At 44.8% G+C, this 19,665-nt stretch overlaps 2 protein-coding genes across 2 annotated transcripts in view; both read left to right on the top strand.

Annotated features, from left to right (window-relative positions):
• LOC116829226 (killer cell lectin-like receptor subfamily F member 1) overlaps window positions 1–19,665 on the top strand; it is a 60,041-nt gene that overhangs the window by 17,340 nt on the left and 23,036 nt on the right. The gene's annotated exons all lie outside the window — the stretch shown is intronic.
• On the top strand, window positions 11,978–16,667 carry LOC116829205 (C-type lectin domain family 2 member B-like). The gene is made up of 4 exons (XM_032787915.2): window positions 11,978–12,167; window positions 13,278–13,489; window positions 15,663–15,766; window positions 16,386–16,667. The coding sequence occupies exons 1-4, from the start codon at window positions 11,978–11,980 to the stop codon at window positions 16,492–16,494; spliced, it is 615 nt and encodes a 204-aa protein (XP_032643806.1). The 3' UTR covers window positions 16,495–16,667.

Raw genomic sequence — 19,665 nt, 5'->3', positions numbered from 1 at the left:
AGCTGCCACCTCCAGAATAAGGTCCTGTCTACATTAGAGGCAATTGCACTAGTGTAGCTCTACTTGCAAACCCCTAAGAAGCCTGCTACATTGGTGCAATAAGCAATTTGTACCACTATCTTACCAGGGAAAGGCCTTGTCCACATTCAGCATTGCACAATACCAATGATTACAAGTCAGTTAAACCCATTGTGCTTTAAAGTCAAACAGCTGCCCGCAGAAGGCTCTGGTTTATTTGATGGCTGGTCCATGATTTAGTTCTTAGACTATTGTTATACAAATAATCAGAGCGGGTTGAAAATTTTCCGACGGAAGAATTTTCCATCAGATAAAATTGATTTGACAAAAATCAAAATGTGCTGCAGGACCACGTCTATTTCAACAAACAGGGAGACTCTCCCAAGCTGTTTTCTCCTTGTATTATCATTGACCAGGATCCCGCTGTGCTGGAGAAGTTTGTGGTTCCAAATGAACTGAAGGACAAATGTTCGTTTTCATGTTTTCTAAACACATGGTGTTAGTAAGTAAAACCCCAAAGTGTGGATTCATTTAAACAGGCAGTGTTAGTAAAACCCCAAAGTGTGGATTCATTTAAACACGCGGTGTTAGTAAAACCGCTACGTGTGGGTTCAGTCAAACAAAATCTCGCTGTTGCCCTCTCTCTCTCTCTCTCTCTCACACACACACACACACAAACTCTTAAATCAACAAACTGAAGGGAAAAAGGATGTTGGATGGGATGCTGCTGTGATTTAATAAATGGCTTGAAATGCAGCTGAGACCTCCAGGCCCCTCGTGCCAAATGAAAAGGAATGTATTCTGTCTTGCAAAAGGATTAGTGTAGAGTTTGGATTTGGTTTATTTCTAAATTCTTGTATGATTACGACATTTATCCGCTGAGGTCATTTGCCTTCTTGAAGCTTATGTGGGCGTTCTGTTTTTACTTTTTAAGTTCCGATCCTGCAGTGCTGCAGCAGACCCTTATGCCTGCAGAGCTCCTCACTGAAATCAGCGAGCTTCTGTGTGGTGTGGGATTCTGCCCACAAAGAACTCATTGCAGGATTGGGGTGTCAGTTGTAGAAAGGCTGATCTTATGTTCAGATCACAAACCAAACAAGTTTTTTTTGATTGAGAAAAATTTCGGAATAGGGGACTGTTCTCTAGATTCCTCCCTCCACCCCTTTTTTTTTTTAACTCTGCTCTTTGCAAGACTGGTAAAGAATAAGGCATCATCCTGGCATCTCTGAAACCACAATCATTCTGTTGCTTATTTGACACCAGTCAAAGAAAACCACAAAGTTTCCCCGCTTGTCATGCTGCCAACTCCTGAAAATAATAACTGTGCTAATTATACTGTAGCTGCAGTGCAATTTAACAGCTGGAAGGCCTGTGGGTGTATGTTCTAGTCTGGGTTAGGATAGTTGTTGTAAGGAGTGATCGTGAGCAATTGCATTATCTGGCCGTTACAAGAGATATTCTTCCATGAGGATGTCCCTGTAGTGGGTGTTTTTGGGTGCTGATATTGATTGGTTTTTAGTCTGACCTCTTGCTTTTACAGGCCAGTGGTGCCTGGCTTCTGTCACGGACTACGTGAATCCTGTAATGAATTCCATTGGCTGTATAGAGACTGGACAGAGACAGGCAGATGTAGCTTCAGTGCAAGACTGCAAAGCATATAAAGTCAACATGACGGTCCTTCTCCACACACTGCAAAAATAACTTTTAAGTGTAGTGTAACGTGCTGGTTTTTTCTTTCCAATGTGGAGAGAAAAAAAATTGTGTTGAAGAAGCTAGGTTAATTCTCTAAACCAGTGTTTCTCAAATGCGGCCACTGTGGGCTGTTCTTGCAGCCACAGCCTCCTGGGTGGTTATGGGCGGGGTGGAGTAAATCAGCAGCCCCTCCCCGGGAGCTGCCAACAGTGGTTGGGCCCTGGCCACCTCTGGAGAGAGAAAATCTGGAGGAGCAGACAGCCAGTGTGTGTTCCCCACCTTCCATGGGATGGTGGGGTTGGGCTTCAGCCCTGGGGTGGTGGGTGGCAGGTTCCACCCGTGAGGCTTTGGGCTCCATCGCCGGGCCCTGTCCTCGGGCATGGGGCTTTGGGCTCCATTCCCTGGCTGTGAGGTGATGGGCTCTGGCCCTGAGTTCACCCTTCTCAATCACCTCAATCCCTGTTGCCTCCCCCAGTCCCCCATTGCCCCACTGCCTCCTTAACCACTTCCCTATCCAGGGCTTCATTTGTCTCTGGGCTTGCCGGGACCGAGTAAGTCTGCAGTGAAAAGCGATATTTGTTAGTATCACTTTTCACAACAGACTTACCAGCTAGCAAGTCTTTTAAAAAATTGTCAGAGCAGCCACCGGCAAGAGTTAGTGGTCGCACACTGAGGCTACCAAAAAGTTTCTTTTGAGAACCCCTGCTCTAAGCACTGGAGAACTGAACAGAGACAAGCCCAGCCGTGCAGCACCAGACTAGGACTTGCTCAATATTTAAGCCTATATCTGTGATCCCTCCTGTGTCTGCATTGGTCCCAGCCCCGCTCCTGCTTTGTTGCAGCCCTGCTCCCATACGCTTCAGCCTTGCTCCCCTGCTTGGTTCCTGAATCTAGCACTGACCCTTGGCTCTGACTCCAGCCCTGACCACTAGCCATGATTGCCTGTGCCCTGGTCTGTGACAGAAGGAAGGAGACAGGAATAGATGAGCTAGAACAGGGGGAACGAGAAGGCAGCCACCCCGCTGGAACATGACATGAAGGGACATCAGAGGGGGCAATCCCTAAACAAAACAACAAAAAATAAATCCATTCACTCAGCTCGACTGTAGGATTCAACGGGCTCTTCCTTTCATGGACTTGTGTGACAGTGAGGGCGCGGCCAACAAATCTCTCTGGGAATTGATCTAAACAAACAAAGCGACTTCTGAAACTCTTGGCTTTGCATAGCATACAGGTAGGTAACATGTTAGGACACAGGCTTTGGTTACAACATTCTGTCCAGGTTTTCATCCCTTGGCATCACTGGTATTGCAAAGCCTTCCAGAAGTGATATGTGACTAGCGATCTCTTGCACCTACGGATCCATGGAAATGCTATTGAGGCTGCGATGTCACGGTTGCATGCTGCAGTGATGCCAGTACCCGAGGGTGGGGACCCTAGCCTAGATGTGTACCTTACATGGCGTACTTTGTATAAGATTGATCACAGTTGTGCAACAGTGGTGACACGTTACATTTTTGTAAACAGGAATCATGTTTCTTTTCTACAGCATCACAAGCAGCGCAAGGTATAGCGGTGTCCTGGCCTTGCTCTACACGTAAAAATTAGGTCGACCTAGTTACATTGCACAGGAATGTATAAAATGTCACACCCTGTTCTGACGTAGTTAGGTTGATCAAGCCCCCCCACCCCCTGGAGACTCAGCAAGGTTGGTGGAAGAGTTCTCTTGTCGATCTAGCTACTCATTGGTGGAGGGGTTACCTACATTGATGGAAAAACCCTTTGTGTCGTAGGAAGCATCTGCAGTTCCGAGGTACAGCTGCAGTGCCATAGCTGTGCTCCTGTAGCCGCTGTAGTGTAGATGTACCCTAAGTTTTAAGGGTATCATAGGCACTGACTCGGGGGATGCTCGGACCCATGGGAAAAAAATAATGGGTGCTCAACAGCCACCCACTGATCAGCTGTTCAGGGGCGGACGGGAGCCAGGAGGCGCTGGGGGGCAGGCGGGAGGGAGGGCGGGGCTAGGGATGTAAAAGTCAGCCAGTTAACCAGCAAGCATCAGTTTTATCCGTAAGGTATTCTGGTTAACATTTAAACTCCACTGTGGGATTCCGCTGCCTGCCCCGTGCCATGTATGATGGATCCAGGCTTCTGCTCCCCCAACCAGGGCCGGCTTCAGGTACCTGCTTAGCAAGCAGGTGCTTGGGGCGGCCTCTCGGGAGAGGGGTGGCACATCCAGGTATTTGGCAGCAGTTTGGCGGAGGGTCCCTCGCTTCTGCTTGGAGTAAAGGACCTCCCGCTGAATTGCCACAGATCGCGATCACGGATTTTTTTTTTTTTTTTTTGGCTGCTTGGGGCTGCAAAGCCTCTGGAGCTGGCCCTGCCCCAAACACCAAGATCCCAGCTGCTGGCCTGGTCCCCACGGTACCAGCTGTCAGCCGCAGATCCCAGCTGCTGCCCTACCCCTGGGGTCCCAGTTGCCAGCCCCACCGCCGGGTCCCAGGCTGCTGGCCCTGCCCCTGGGGCTCTGCACAAGGTGGCAGCTGGGATCCTGGGTGCAGGGCCAGCAATGGAGTCCCCACGACGGGGCCAGCAGTGAGCGGAATACCCGGGCACGGCGCGGCAGCAGAGCCCTGGGCATGGGGTCGACAACTGGGATCTTGGGCGCTGAACCGGCAACTGGGACCCTGGGCGGAGGGCAGCAGCAGAGCCCCAGGCATGCAGCACAGCAGCCAGGATCCTGGGCTCACGGGGCAGCAGCAGAGCCTAATGGTTAAATGTTTAACTGGAACAATTTTAATATTTTAAACATTTACTGTTTTAAAACACTAGTTACATTCCTAGGCAGGGCACACTTGGGGAGGGGGCAGGGAGAGGTGAGGTCTCAGGGGAGGGGCAGAGGCGGAAAGAGGCAGAGCGATGGTGGGGCCTTGGGGGAAGGGCAGAGTGGGGGCAAGGCCTCGGGGCACTGACCGGGAGAGCAGAAAGTCGGCACCTGTGAAGAGTACACCAGGCCTTATTCTGGAATAAGAGTATCCACAACAAAAATTGTACCTGTATCAGTTTAACTGTACTGATATAACAGGGAAAAATTTTCTGTGTAGACAAGAGTCATGTTTACAGTACAGACTTTTGCCGGCATAGCTGTCGGTTCGGGGTGCATAGATGCAGTTATGTGAACCAAACAGTGCTTTTACTGGTAAAGCTTGTTTTGCTCACGCAGGGAGGAATAAGCTAATAACTACAAAGCTGTGCTTTTAAGGGTCAGTTTTTTTCATTGAATAATACCAAGGTGGATTTGATTTAAATCAAATTGATTTAAATCACTGGTCAGGAAGACTTGATTTAATTATGGATTTCTACATAAAAGTGTATTCTTGTTGGTTGTTATAACCTTAATATTCTTCACAACTCAGAGATAGACGTAGGTTTCATTTTTAGAAGGTACACACTATACATTTTTAAACCGTGATTTATTCTGAAAACTTTTCAGATCAGTTTTACAGCTATATCAGAAAACGAATGATTGTTTGGTTATTTCATTTACCAAAGGTAATTGAAGCAGATATTTATGAAGTCATTGGGAGGTGAACTATCTCCAGTTCAACAGGTTAATCATTAATATTTGGAGGATTTTCTTGCGAGGCTGTATTAGGAGGAGAACATCACCAGACAAACATTTACGTTGTTTTATTTAACTAAAACAACAACGTTCTGTGTTGTGGATTTTTTTCTTCAACAGCAAACATAATGTTTTAATGAAACAAGCATCTGAATTTTTGAATTTAGTTAAACATTCAAGTTTTTTTTAAATCAGGTTTGTTTTTGTTAAAAATTGTTTTTAACTAAAATAGTTACATGAAATATAAAGCCTGTCTTACCCACAGGTAGAGGAACTTCACTCAAATATTCCCAAATTGGATTGGATTTTTTTTATCTTTATTTTTTTTTTTTAAATCATTGATTTTTATCCACTCTGAAAAATACAGATTTGGTGACCCTGAAACATTTTGTGACTTTGTGTTGATTTCACTGAATTGTTTTAATCGGGTGGGTGGGGAACAAAAATTTCCAAAACAAATCAGAAGTTTCATTTCAAAAGGACACACTTTGATTTGTTTGATTTGAAACTTGTTTGTTTTGGGTCCCTGTAGTTTTTTTTTTTTTAAGAACATCAATCAAATATTTAAAAAAAGTTCAGCATTGAAATAAACTGACCTGAAACAAAAGGAATTACTTTGTGAAGGTTCTCTAGCCTGTGTTATACAGGCGGTCAGAGTAAATAATCACATTGGTCCCTTCTGCCCTCGGAATCTATAAATTTTTCCCCTGATTTTTTTTAAGAATTGCCAGCGAATCAAAAAAATCTGTTATTTGCCCACTTCTAGCTGTAGTTGGTTCCTGTGGTTTTCAATCAGCGTTTCTAGTCCAATGTCGCTCAAGCTCAGAAAGTCTGTTCCAGTTTCAGCATCTGTGGCTGGAAGTTCCTTCCCTTGTGCTCCCAAAAGGGCAAGGGGGTACATTTACCACTACAGTAGACGCCTGATTTGGTGGCAGGTTGTTATTTGTTGAATGCTCTCGCACGGCTTTCTCACTGGTTTACATTCATGTCAACTCCTCCCCCAATTAGGGTGTTTCGTCCAGTTACCAGCGTGAGACTGAACATCGGTTGCACAATTCTCTCCCAGTTGAGCAGTTCTTTGGATTCGGAGTTGATGCTGCAGGAAACAGGGTGAGTTATGATTCTGATATTAGGAGACTAGTGGGGAGGGGGTCTGAGGGGAAGGCAGAGGCCTGGCCCAGAGAGGCAGGGAATGGGATGAAAAGAAGAGTTCTGAGAGAGAAATGCAGAGGAGGGCGGGTGATGAGGTGGGAAAGTTGGTGCAGCATTCAAAGTATTGCTGGGTGAGAGGAAGTTTTGGGTGGGGGAGAGTTAGACAGGGCCGTCCTTAGGCATAGGCAACATAGGCAGCTGCGTAGGGCACCTGAAAATTTGGGGCACCACTGGGTCTTAGTGTCCACCCTCTTCTTTTCCTATCCCTGTTTGACCCTCCTTGGCAAAGGCCCCTTTTCCCAAACTGCAGCTCCCACAGGATTGGGGCCCTGGCTCATCAGCCTGGGCGGTGAAAAATTTTCTTTTCCCCCTTGAGGGAAAAGGGAAAGATCTAGTAAAGTTTTTAGAAATTGCTGAAAAAATAAAAACCTCCCAAAGTCTGCCAAGACACCTATTGCAACAAAAACACCATTGAAACTGGTTAAAAAGAGAAACATTCTTAGGGGTAAATATAAGCCATTTTTTAAAACAGGCCCCCCAAATTGGCCAACCCCCAGGGGTAAGTTTTTATATACTGAAAAACAAGGGTTTTTTCAGAAAAGTTTGGTTAGTTCCCCCCCCTGGTTTTTTTTAGGTCTGGTTAACAAAGCCAAAACAACAAGGAACGAGGGTTCCCCTTGGTTGGCACGCTCAGAGGACCCCCTAAAACCAAATTTTATTTTTTTGGGCAAAAAAAAATCAAGCCGTGTTTGGGCCCTAAGAAACCCATTTTTTTTCCCATCAAGCTTGTCCCACGAAAAGCTATAAATGCCCCAAAAATTAAAAATTTTATCTACGTTTCCAGTTGTCCTGACCTTTACTTACAAAAAATAATTTGGTTTGCATCTTCCCCCCAATGTAATATTTACAACAGAACATGAACATGTTCCCAAAAAGGTTCCCCCCTAAACAGGACCTTAAAAAGTTTTTTTAAAAAAAATTTTTTGCCCCCTTTTTAAAAAAAAAAATTATTTTCCCCATTAGCTTTGGGAAGCGGGGTTTGAAAAAAGAATTAATAAATTTAAAAATCACATTTTTTCTAAAAAAATGCTTGCCAAACATAGAAAGGTTGTTTTTTAGATGCACAAAATCAATCCCCCCTTTTTAGCCCCCCTTAAAAAAATGCGTTGGGATCTTTTTCAAGACATGCTTTTACCCCCCCAAAGTTTTTTAAAATAAATCCTTCCAAAAGACCCGTCCCCTTTTACCCCCCCCTTAAAAAAAAATCTAAAAAGGTACCAATTTTTTTTAAATTACTATAATAGTAGTTAAAAAAAAAAAAAAAAGGCCCCCTTCCAAAGTTTCTTCCTGTCCTTTCCCTGTTTCCAAATCCCCCTTTTCACCACTCCACCTCTCCCCCCACTCCCCACTGAAGAGGCCCAAAAGGACAGCAGCAAAAAAGCCTGTGGCACCTTTTAAAAAGGGAAAACCAAACAAGTCCTTTCCCCCTTCCCTTCCCCAGAAAAATTAAGTCTTTTTGGAAAAAAAAAAAAAAACCCAAAGGGAAAAAGTTTCCCCTTTTTTTTTTCCCCCCCCCTTTAACTCACCTGGACCTAAAAACCTGAATCTTTCCCCGATAACGGTGAAAAACCTAGATTCGCTTTTTTTTTTAAAAAGAAGAACAAACCCCCCTACCCCAAGCCCAAAAAATAGTTAAAAACAAAAAAGACCCCCTTCCAGATAGCGCTGACAAAAGCCTTTCCCTTTCTAACTACTAAAAATGACTTTGGAACAATTAATTTTTTTTTTTAAAAGTGTGGGAAAAAAATTGTTTTTCCATAAAAAACCCCATGGTCCTCCTTTCTTGTTTAGGGAAAAGAAAAATCACAACAAAGGGTAACATTAAAACTGTTTCCTTGTTCCCCTTTTTCCTTTCCCAAAAGGCAAAAGCCATTTTGAACATTGGTTTTTTGAATTTCATGAAAAACCTTTAAAATCCTTCCTCTTTGAATTAAAGGTTTATGGATTTTACAAAAATAATGTCCCTTTTTTGGGTTTTCCCAAGCATTTGACTCTTGTTATGGAGATCACACAAAGTAAATTACTGTTGCCTTTTTCTAAAAGCAATGAACATTGTTATGAACACACTAAACCTCTCTGATTAATTTAAAATAATGTCTTTGTTTCAGTGAGTTAAATATGTAGTAATATGGAATGCTGGTTTAAGGTTTGAATACATTTAAAATATAAATTCAGCTTAGAAATACTGATTAAGAAAATGTAAAACGGAGAAGAGATGCATCATGTATTCCATTATATGTAATGTTGTATTCAGCAGGACAGCTGACTCACCCTTACTACGAAGTTTTTGCAAATAAATCTCTGACAAACTTCAGGCCATATCAAAAAATCTGTGACTGACATTTTTTATTCCCAAATTTTAGTGCTTTTAATTAGGTACTTTCTTCATGTCCATTCTGCATGAGGGAGAGGGTATGGGAGTCTCTGCGGGGAACTGTGACTCTCCACCACCATGAGGAAGGCCGGGCATCTCATTATCCTTTGCTGTCTCGTCCCTCCTCCCCCTCGCCCTCCCCCACCAGGCTGTGAGCTTGGGCTGCCATCTGGCATAGGGGCACCAGTTTAATAATACTGCGTAGGGCCCCATAAATCCTAAGGACGGCCCTGCAGTTAGACAGCTGTAGATTTGGGGGGAGGCGGGTAATTTTGTTGAGTCAAAAATCCAGTTTTTATGAGTGAAAAACTTCCGATGGAAAATATTCGACCGGCCTTATAAATTTCATGTAACTATCCAGAACATTCTGGTGCGTTCTTGGTTAACAAGGGAGCCATAGCTGCGTGTAATGCTGACACGCAGTGGAGATTTCCAGGATTGTAGCGCGGTGATAGGGAAATGTTGGTAAACTGGTAAGCTTAGTACAGAACCCAAGGAGAAAACACTGGTTTGGGGAGAAAGAGTTCAGCCTGAGAGGGATGGGGCAGTGCGGTCTAGCGAGCAGCGAACAAGACTGGAATTTGCAAGAGCTGGGTTCTATTTCTGGCTCTGCTGGGTGACCACAGGTCAGTCACTTCTCTTAGTGGCTTAGTTTCCCCCTCTGTACAATGGCAGTGGTGATATCGAAGTGCTTTGAGATCTTTTGAAGGTAAGAGCCAGGTATTATAAGATGAAGACTAGTATTGTGGCTAAGACTGGGACCCAAAAGACCTGGGGTTCAATTCTGGACTCAGCCGTAAACTCCAGGTGTGCCCTCGGATCCATCAGGTAGTGCAAAAATGACACCGACACCGTGAGCGAAAAATTTTGAAAGGTGTTCAGACACCTACAAATGCAGATAGGCACCTAGTGGTATTTTCAGAAGCAGGTTAGGCCCCTAACTTCCGTTGACTTGGGCTTCCATTTTCCAACCTCTAACTAACTCCCACTGAAATCAATATGAGTTAAGCACCTAAATAGCTTTGAAGATCTGGACCTTGAAGAACAATTCAGATGTCTGTCCTTCCACTGCCAAAAACACACTTTTCCTTCCCAAATACAGATTTTTGAGGTAAAGAAAAATTTCAGCACCTGTGATGAATATTTCAGAAGTTACGAATGACTGAAAATTGGCAGGGAAGGGTGATTAGAATGGAAACAGGTTTGCAACCTCAAGTACAACAGTGCTAGTAAATGCTCACCAAGACTAAATATTGGATTTGTTCTACCAGCAACATTTTTCTTTAAACTCAGCCCTCGAAGTCTCCTTTAGCTAATTGTGGCAGTGCGGCCAACAGATGGACTCCATCTGGGTTGTATTAACAACATGCAATTCTGGGGTGTATTAACAGGAAGGTCAAATGTAAGACACGGGAGGTCATTGTTCCGCTCTACTCAGCGCTGGTGGGGCCTCAGCTGGAGTATTATGTCCAGTTTTGGGCACCACACTTTCAGAAAGATTGGAGAGAATCCAGAGGAGAGGAACAAAAAACATCAGAGGCTTAGAAAACATGACGTATGAGGAAATGTTGAAAGAAATGGGCATGTTTAGTCTAGAGAAGAGAAGGCTGAGGGGGGACTTGCTAAGAGTCTTCAAATACGTAAAAGATTATTATAAAGAGTATGGTGATCGATTGGTCTCTAGGCCTTCCAGAGATAGGACAAGAAATAATAGACACAATCTGCACCAAAGGAGAGTTAGGTTGGCGATTAGGATAAACTGTCTAATTCTAATGATAGTTACGCACTGAAACTGATTACTAATGGAGGTTGTGGAATCCCCAGGTATTTAAGAATGGGTTAGAGAAGCACGTGTCGGGATGGTCTAAGTTTACTTATTCCTGCCTCAGCATGTGGGGATGGACTAGATGACCTCTTGAGGTTCCTCCCAGCTCTTTATGATTCTATGCTGCCTAAAGTATTTCAATTTATTTGTCTTGAAAGTTTAAATTAATTTCATCCAGTGAACTCCTGTCTGTTTTCTTTCATCCTCTGGTATAAGAACAGAGCAGACTATAACTCAAGTGGAGAAACCTTAGGAAGGAAGGAACCTGGAGCCAGGACTGTCACAGCTGATCGGGAGTAATTCTGTATCAGTGAAAGAGTTGATTGGGACACACGGACAGCTCGCTTCCCAGGAAAGATGGAGAAAACTAATTCTCATTCCGAAAAGGTGCAACATTACAACTGGATTGAAAGGGGTAATCTGATGGCCATTCCTTCCTCTTTCTTTCTGGGGGCATGGGAAGTGAAGCGTGTTGTAAAGGATTAGACCCTGAGTGTCTGGTAAGATTTGAATAGCCGATTTTTCAGAGGTTCTGAGAACTCACTACTTCCATTGTGTGAGCTGTGGGTGCTGAATGCACCTGGAAGCAGGACCAGCCAGAGGTGCCAAGACACTCTAAGCAACAGCCCTTGAAATTTAACCTAGGCAGAAACACCAGGAACACCTGAATAGCCAGACTTATCTTCTTCTTTTGTTTTTGGTCTGAAGGCCCCAATCCTACTAACACTTAAATTAATGCTTAATTGTCAGCAGGTTAGTAGTCACGTAGGCTTCAGTCTCAGCTATTTGTGCCCACTGCTTTGAAAATAGATCCCTTCTTTGTACTTCTAGCTGCCTATTTTACATCTGGGGAGCAAAATCACAAAGGATACGTGAAATATCCAAGGACACACAGGGACTCAGTAGTAGAGCTGGGAATTGTGTCCAGTGTCCCGAGTCCCATTCCAGTGCCTTAACCACGTGTAATTTAGTAGCTGGAAACAAGGAAGAGGAGCCAGTGCCATGTGACCACCCAGCTCTCTGCAGACAACCAGCAAGGGCTCTCAGAGCAAAGTTGGACAACCACTTGACTAAGGGATCCTGAAAGATGTCTGAAATGAACCAGACCCTGCTTTAGCCAGTGGAGATGGCAAGAGGTTGGCGGCTATCAAGATTAGATCAGCAATAAATATCGCCCTATGGAAGCCTGTCTAGATCCTTAACTTCTCATTCCCCTTTTTAGAAGAGGTGGGGGATGTTGTACGGCAACTGTAACGGCAAACTAAAGGAGTTTGTTTCGGGCAAGTCTGATGCATGGCTAACTCTGTTAGATATTTGGATACTAATGGCTTTTTCTCTTCCAGAGGGCAAATCTGCATGTATCAGATTTCTTAGACGCTGGATTAGAATTGTAGTTGAAGCTGCACTTCTCATTTCTTTGATAGGTGAGTAAACAGCCTTTTGTTTAGCTCAGTATTTGTTCTTTGCATGAGGCTGTTACAAACCTGCATTCTGTCTTCCCAGCTTCCCCCTGTCTAGCCCTCATCGTAACAGCATTCCCCCACCCCTTTGAGTTAGAGCAGCATTATTGTCCCCATTTACCTCGTGAGTAGAGCTGGCCTGGAGACAAAACTGAATTTCCATGAGAAATGTTGAGTGTTTAGAATTTTTCACCTCAATCAGAGACTGACTCAATAACCTGATGGGTAGGGAGCAAGTTCAACTTCCAGGTCTGCCTGATTCTCAGCAAAGACTTGAACATGCGTTTCTCACCTCCCAGATCAGTGCCCGTAGAAGTAAGGTGTGGCCTTGCAGGGACCTTGTCTCGGTTTCCTGTCTCTCAGGGCCTCTTGAGAACTCCACACAGTCCAAAAAGATATGAGGCAAAATTTCCCAGCTGCGGTTATACTTTATTACATCCAAAGAAACTTGAAATAAAGTCTCTCCCCTTGGGCTTAGGGGGTTGCACAACCCTCGTCTTTGGGGTTTGTATTTCCCAATCCTGGCTTGGAGTCTCTGGGGTTCTTCCCCCTCAGCAGAGCCCTCGATGGCTTTTTATCAGGCCTACGTGCTTGTTATTCCATTAACTGCCTAGATAGGCTCATTCCCCTTAATTTAGCTCTTTACCGGTAGCTTGGGCCTAGACTCCCCTTAAAGAGGCCAGCAAGCCCGTGAAAGTGCCCTAACCAATTGGCTACTCTGGGGCGTCTCTGTGTCTTGTTTTGATCCATAATCCCTCCCTGGACCCGAGAAACCTTCTCAGCAAAACCGATCTGTTTCGGTGAAAAGTTTCAGTTTTGACAAATTGGCATTTTCCAATTGAAAATGCGTTTTGTTAAAAATTTCCCGGCCGGCTCCAGTTATCATCTCCCATTTAAAGACGAGTAAACCAAGCACAGAGATGATATCACTTCTGATCTTTCCTATCAGTTGCCCTCTAGCCAGCAACCAGACACCGAAGAGTCTAAATCTGGGGAGTCTTCTTTTGATTCGTGCCCCTGTGACACAGAGAAGTGAGGCAGGAGAGAATCGGTTTCTTTCTTTCTCCTTTCCAGTGATGGGATTTAAAACCCAGCAGTCATGTCCACTCTCCAACGCTGCCTCATGTCCAACGAACCGTTCCACCCCCTCGTGTGTGGATGAGTGGATTGGATACCGAGGGAAATGCTACTATTTCTCAGAGGCTGAAGGGAACTGGAACAAAAGCCAGAGCCACTGCTCTGCCCTCGGTGCCTCCCTGGCTGTGATTGACACCCAGCAGGACCTGGTAAGGAAGAAACTGATTTGTTCTTTATGGCAATCTCAATAGACTAGGATTGCAATGCTAGTGATTGACTCATTTCGGGGTTCCAGGTTTGGAATGCTGGTGACTGACTCGTTCCAGGTTTGGAATGCTAGTGACTGACTCATTCCAGGGTTCTAGGTTTGGAATGCTTGTGACTGTCTCAGTCCGGGGTTCCGGGTTTAGAATGCTAGTGATTGACTCATTCCAGGGTTCCAGCCCTGAAGCTCATAACAGCTTCTGGTCCCTGTAGTGGTAAAGAAACCAAATAGCATGGAAGTTTCAGCAGCTAGATTCAAAACTAGCAACTGTGTCGTCATGGCTGAGTGTAAGTTGAAAGGCAGTTCCCATTACAAGTCTATTGCTAAGATTTTCTAAAGTGATGGGTAATTTTTTAGGTGCCTAATACCAGATGGCTTCAGGGGGCCTGATTTTGAGAAATTGCTGAGCTCCTGCCCTCTAAAAGTCAAAGCCCTTTAAGGCTTCTTACAATGCGCACCCAAAAATTACTGGTTACGTTTGAAAATCTTGATCTCTCTGGGGCCTCAGTTCCCCTTCTGTAAAATGAGGTTAATAATCTTCACTGGTGTCTGTCTTGTCTGTGAGCTCTTGGGGCGGCGACTGTCTCTCTTTATAGGGACATAAGACAGGCAGGGTCACTGAGTCCAGTACCTGCTATCGCAGGCAACCCCATTTGTTAATGAACTTATCAAACTCCATCTTCAAACAAGTTAGGGTGTTTACCCTCCTCCTTCTGCTATTGGTCAGCTGTTCCAGAACCTCCCCCCTTGATGAGTAGCAACTTCTAATTTCCAGCCTGAATTTATTCATGGCCAGTTTGTCCCTGTTTGTTCTTCTGCCAGCATTCTCTTTGAGCTTCACTAGCTTTTTCTGCTTCTGGGGTGTTTCATCCCCTGATGTATTTATAGAGAGCAGTCAGATCTTTCCTCAGCCCCGTAAACAAACCAACTCCTCTCCCATGTGCATGTGCATAATGATCTACACAGCCGCTTCCTTCCCTTGGTGGGCAGTAGCTAGACAGTGCAACGGCTGCTGAGCAGAAAAAAGTGTCTGCCACAAAGAGTTCTTAAGAGGAGCTCCGTCCCTGCATGGGAGTCATTGCCACTTTTTCCCCACAAAAAGCATTTTGGCCTCTTGTCGCAAGTTGATCCTACGTGGTTTATTTTTTGACTGAAAAGCTCTGTTATTATTTATTAGCGTCTAGAGGCCACCGCAGAGATCAGGGCCCCGTCATGCGAGGCACTGCACAGACACATAGCGAGAGACAATCTCTGGTGCAAAGATTTTATAATCCAAATAGCTCCTTAGGATCAACACTAATGACTACTTTCGCAAAGCACCAAAGCACATCCATGGTGCATTGTAGAAATATATTAGAGCAGGTCACAAATTGTCAAACGGAACAGTTGGGAAATGCTGGGTCATCGAAATATTTTGCTAGAATTTGTCAATTTAGAATTTTTGATGGAAAATTATCAGTTTGTTGAGGCTGAAATGAAAATTCAGATTTTCCCAAAATGCAGTATTTCATTCCATGAAAAATTTCGAACTTTCAACTTTTTCTCCTGATTCAGGAGAAAACTAAAATTCAGAATTGCCCACCAGATGGAACTTCCATTTTCCCCTGCTCTAAAATGTAGACGTACATTCATAATCGCTGTCATCATTAAACGTACAGTCTACTAAGGACCGTTGCACCAGTCTGAGTGCCTTTGGTACCTGGCATTGCACCAGCTGTTGTGTGATGAAGTTCCTAGATCTTGTTCAGTCCTGCGAACCCACAGATCTCTGGGGTGGCCCCGGATGTGGCACCAGCTAAGGTCAGGAAACAGTCCCCTTTGGGTGTTGCTGGAGAGTTTGAGAGCACGGTGCGCTGGGTTACTTTTGTCCATCTGGTGACATGGCTGAAGAGCCTGCAACACCACTTTTGAATAAAATGAGCGATTGAAGGAAGGCCGGATCTTTGCGACATTGTGACATTTCCCACAAAACCAAACCACGTTATGCTCAGGAATGGGCCTAGACAGAGTGATGGAACTATAGTCTTCTACAAGAGTGGGGTGGAATGATGCTGTGTGCAGTCACTGAAGGCCATTGTACATAACGAGCTTCCTCTTTGCTTCTTTATCACTGTAAGGATTTCATGCTGAGTTACAAAGGCACCACAGATGCGTGGATTGGTCTCCGGAGGGGCTCCGATCATCACTGGAAATGGGCAAATGGCACCAAATTCAGCAAACTGTGAGTTTCTTTGTTCATCTGGAACGCTGAGTCAGGCTGGGCTGTGGTTAAAACTGGAACTCAGGAGGTCTGGTTTCCATGCCCAGCTTTGCCACGGGCTGTGTGTGAGATCGGGGCCTGAGTCGTAGAATAATGCTTTGGCCAAATCGCTGGGTGGCTGGCCCTTTAAGGGGACGTGGGTCTCAGCCCCACCTGTGATGCAGTCAACTCTCCTGGGTGGGGGAAAATGGAGGTCATGTGACCCAATCAGGCGATAAGGGTGAGGCTTTGGGTGAATCAGAGGCTGAGCTGCTGGAAAAAGCACTCAGCCAGCACCTGGTCCCTGGAAGGAGGTCCGTGAAACCCTGGTCTAAAGGGAAGTGTGTGTGCAGGCTGGAGAGACCGACTTGAACCACACAGTCCCAGGTAGCAGCGCTGTGGAAACCCTGAACCTAGAGGGGTGGGCGAAAGGAGGCTGACTTTGGGAGCTGAACCATGTTCTATACATTAGACCCCAAGAAGAGGGTGATACGGTTTTAAAGACTTTTGTGCTGAGTGGCTGATTTCCAGGAACCTCGGACGGAAACTGAGGCAGGGCCATGAGGGGTGCTTACAAGCCACATCTTGCTGTTCTTTCCAGATTTGAAGTCAGAGGAGATGCAAACTGCGCATTTCTGATGGAGACTGCTGTCAGCTCTTCAAGGTGCTACACCATGAGAAGCTGGATCTGCAACAAACCATATGCATAATAGATGAAGGGAAAGTAACACGGACATGCAGGGGAGATGCCAGAAATGAAGGAATTAAATCACAGTTGGACTCTGAAAACCGAGAGCAAAAAACCTGCATCTTAGGAGTATTGATTTATCATCTCTTGCTGTCTCCAGATCAGATGGGCTCATTTTACAGGTAAACAGATGCTGCTGGGGTTTCCTCCTCTCCCTCACCGCCCCATTAGCTGCCAGCACAACAAGCTCGCCTCTGGGATCTGAGAGTCAAGCTGGGTTCTCGATTTCGTACAGCATCTCCAGTGATAAAAGTTCTACAGGGCACAGCTGCTGCCTTTTGTGGACACCCATGTTGTTCTTCCATCCCTTTCCTGTCTTCCCTTCCGTGACCGCCATGAGGTCCCCTGTCCTCTTCCCATGCTGCCCCTCTGACCCACACAGTCCCCGTCCCCTCCCTATCCTGTCCTCTGTGGCTCTCCCACCGTCCCCGCCTCACCTTGTCCAGCCCTTTACTGACCCTCCTGGGAAGGGTGTGTGTGTGCACCTATATATGCTCCTTGAAATGTTTTTTATCTTGGTTATTCATTAAGGCAGTAATGGCTGAGCAGAAGCGTATTACCCAACTGCCCTAAGTATTTACACATTACTCATTTCTGTGACCCCTGAGCCCCAGCAATTCCAGGCTACGAGCCCATAAAAAAAACTGGATCAAAAGTGTGAGCAGCATGTTGTCATGAATGTAAGGTTCAGCGTGAAATCCTAGCCCCACTGAAGTCAATGGGACTTTTGCTGTTAATGTCAAGGGTGCCAGAACTTCACCCTCTGTTTATACACTGTTTGGGGTAGGGACCATCTTTGTGTGCTGTGTTTGTACAGCCCCTAGCACAGTGAGGTCCCAGTCCATGACCGAGGTGTTACTACAGTCATATGGACCTTTAGATCAACACAATAATCAAGAACAAAGCAGGATTGCATTCACAAGAGTCTGTTAGCCACTATTGCCAAACCCAAGTGTTCACAAATCAGGAGTCAAAACAGTCCTGAAAATCATGTGTGTGATTTAAAAACCATGAGACTTTATTAAAAAATACAAAAAAAACAAAAAAGAGGGTCCTTTTTATTTGACTTCTGGGTTTTGAGCCTTCAGGGGGCCCTGTTTTCAAGCATTATGTCACAGTCACAGGGGCTAGAGTTGTGGTGGGTAGCTGTGACCCGTCACAGTGATCTGCTGGCAGGCCGTGAGATGTTTTGCTGATGTTGATCATCTGCAGGCACCTCCCCCTGCAGCTGCTAGTGGCTGCGGTTCTCTGTTCCTGGCCATTGGGAGCCCTGGGAAGCAGCGGCGCAGGGAGCGGTGCCTGCAGATGGTCAATGTCAACAAAATGTCTCATAGCTTGATGGGCGACATGCGACCTGTGGGCTGCAGGTTGCCCTCCACTGGGCTAGAGACTTGCTGCTGTTTTAATTCAAGCTGAGATCATCCTATAATCACGAGTCCAGGAGCTGGGGCTTTAAGAAACAGGCTATCACAGGGCGTGACTGCCCCATCATGTCCCCTTCTGTGGAGCATGTCTCTGCAGGTGAACCCTGCCTTACAGTCAGTTTCCACCTCTGAGGCAAGTCTTCTTGGCCTTCTGCACAGGGATCTGTGTTGGCGATTTCACTCCGTCTTGCAGCGAAGTCACTACACAAATTTAACTCCTTCCTGGGTAACAAAAGTTCAAGCCAACAAAAGGTTCTTCTGTTCCTTTTGGGCTCCTCTTTAGTCCACCTTCTTGGCTCAGTTTTCAGTCCCCTTTGGGCTATCTTTAGGTGCTTCCTTGTTCTGTTACAGAGTATTGATTTTCCCTGAGGTCCCTCTCAGTCTACTACTCGCTGGAGCGTCCCCCCAGAAACTGCTGATTTGACAAAATTTAAAATGTTTTGCTGGAACAGATTAATTTCATCAAAATTTTCAATGAAACATTTTAGAAGCACTTCGTTTTGACATTTATAGTCTAATATAAAAGACAAAGTGAAGCACTTGAAGAAGGCTCTCTTGATATTCCCCAAACAATTTTTTTTGTTTCACAGGAAATTTTGATTTTGCATTCCAATTCTGGACAAAAGGAAATTCTGAAATGTCAGGATGTCTCGCGGACTGGGAATGCCACACTTTGGTTACTGTTACTCCGGAATGACTTAGGTGCTTTAGAAGTTAGTTTCATAGACCCTTAGATTATCTAGTCTGACCTCCTATATAATACAAGCCATTAAGCTACTTCTGTTTGATTAAAGCATAACTTGTGTTTGGCCAACATACATCTTCCAGAAGGGCAGCCAGTCAAGGCGTCAAGAGATGGAGAATCCAACACTTCCTTTGGTCGTTGTTCCAATGGTTAATCACTCTCACTGTTAAGAAAGTCACAAAAGATCATCCCAGATCTCCTGAATCCCACAACACAAGACCAGCCTCCCTCTAGAAGAAAGCCACAAACAATTTCATCCACTTATATTTGGAAATATTTTTTCTCCTCCCTTTTCAAAACCACATGGTGATCCAGCCATGGGCTTAAAATGTATAACTCCAAGTCATAAAACTCATCACTGCCCATATACTAAAATACAAAGCTTTCATTTTTTCCAACCAGGTTTATAGCAGGATGGCTCCCATCTCACAAACCCACTTGAATTCGGTGTTGCAAGATTCAGAATTAATCCGATTCCTTCTGATCATCCCACAGCTGTTTCCTTCAGCAGAGCCAGTTACTGGGAACCTGCAAAAGATCTGTGATTTAAAATGTGATTTATTGCTATCGATATAAGAAGATTTCAGGAGCGTCACCTGTTTGGCACTCTGAAGTCTAAAATGTACATGGAGTCAGTGTGAAGTGATGGAATCAGCTACAAGCACAGTTGAGGGTTTGTGTTGTTCAGAATATCGCCATGTTCAGTCACTAAATATCTTACAGCTGATCACGTCAAGATTATGGCTCCAAACGTGGCTTGCAATTGGGGCTGGGTGAATAATGATTTTCTGGTTTGTTGGCAATTTAGTCCACACACAAAAAATTTGTTTCTTGCTGGACTGAAACCAAAACTTGTTGAGATTTTTGGCGAATCATAAAATAAAATTTTAAAAACATCATTTGGGATCCAACTAAACATGTTCTGTTTCGATTTTGACCATTTAAAGACATTTTTTCAATTTTA

This window comes from Chelonoidis abingdonii, chromosome 12 (assembly GCF_003597395.2).
Source record: "Chelonoidis abingdonii isolate Lonesome George chromosome 12, CheloAbing_2.0, whole genome shotgun sequence".
Classification (NCBI taxonomy): Eukaryota; Metazoa; Chordata; order Testudines; family Testudinidae; genus Chelonoidis; species Chelonoidis abingdonii.
This window is presented reverse-complemented; position numbering and strand designations above follow the sequence as displayed.

What these genes read in the sequence shown, in the direction of transcription:
- LOC116829205 (XM_032787915.2), top strand. Translation starts at nt 11,978, where the DNA reads ATGTTGTACGGCAACTGTAACGGCAAACTAAAGGAGTTTGTTTCGGGC. An exon ending in TTGACACCCAGCAGGACCTG is followed by an intron (nt 13,490 to 15,662) that starts GTAAGGAAGAAA and finishes TATCACTGTAAG; the next exon opens with GATTTCATGCTGAGTTACAA. An exon ending in GGCACCAAATTCAGCAAACT is followed by an intron (nt 15,767 to 16,385) that starts GTGAGTTTCTTT and finishes TGTTCTTTCCAG; the next exon opens with ATTTGAAGTCAGAGGAGATG.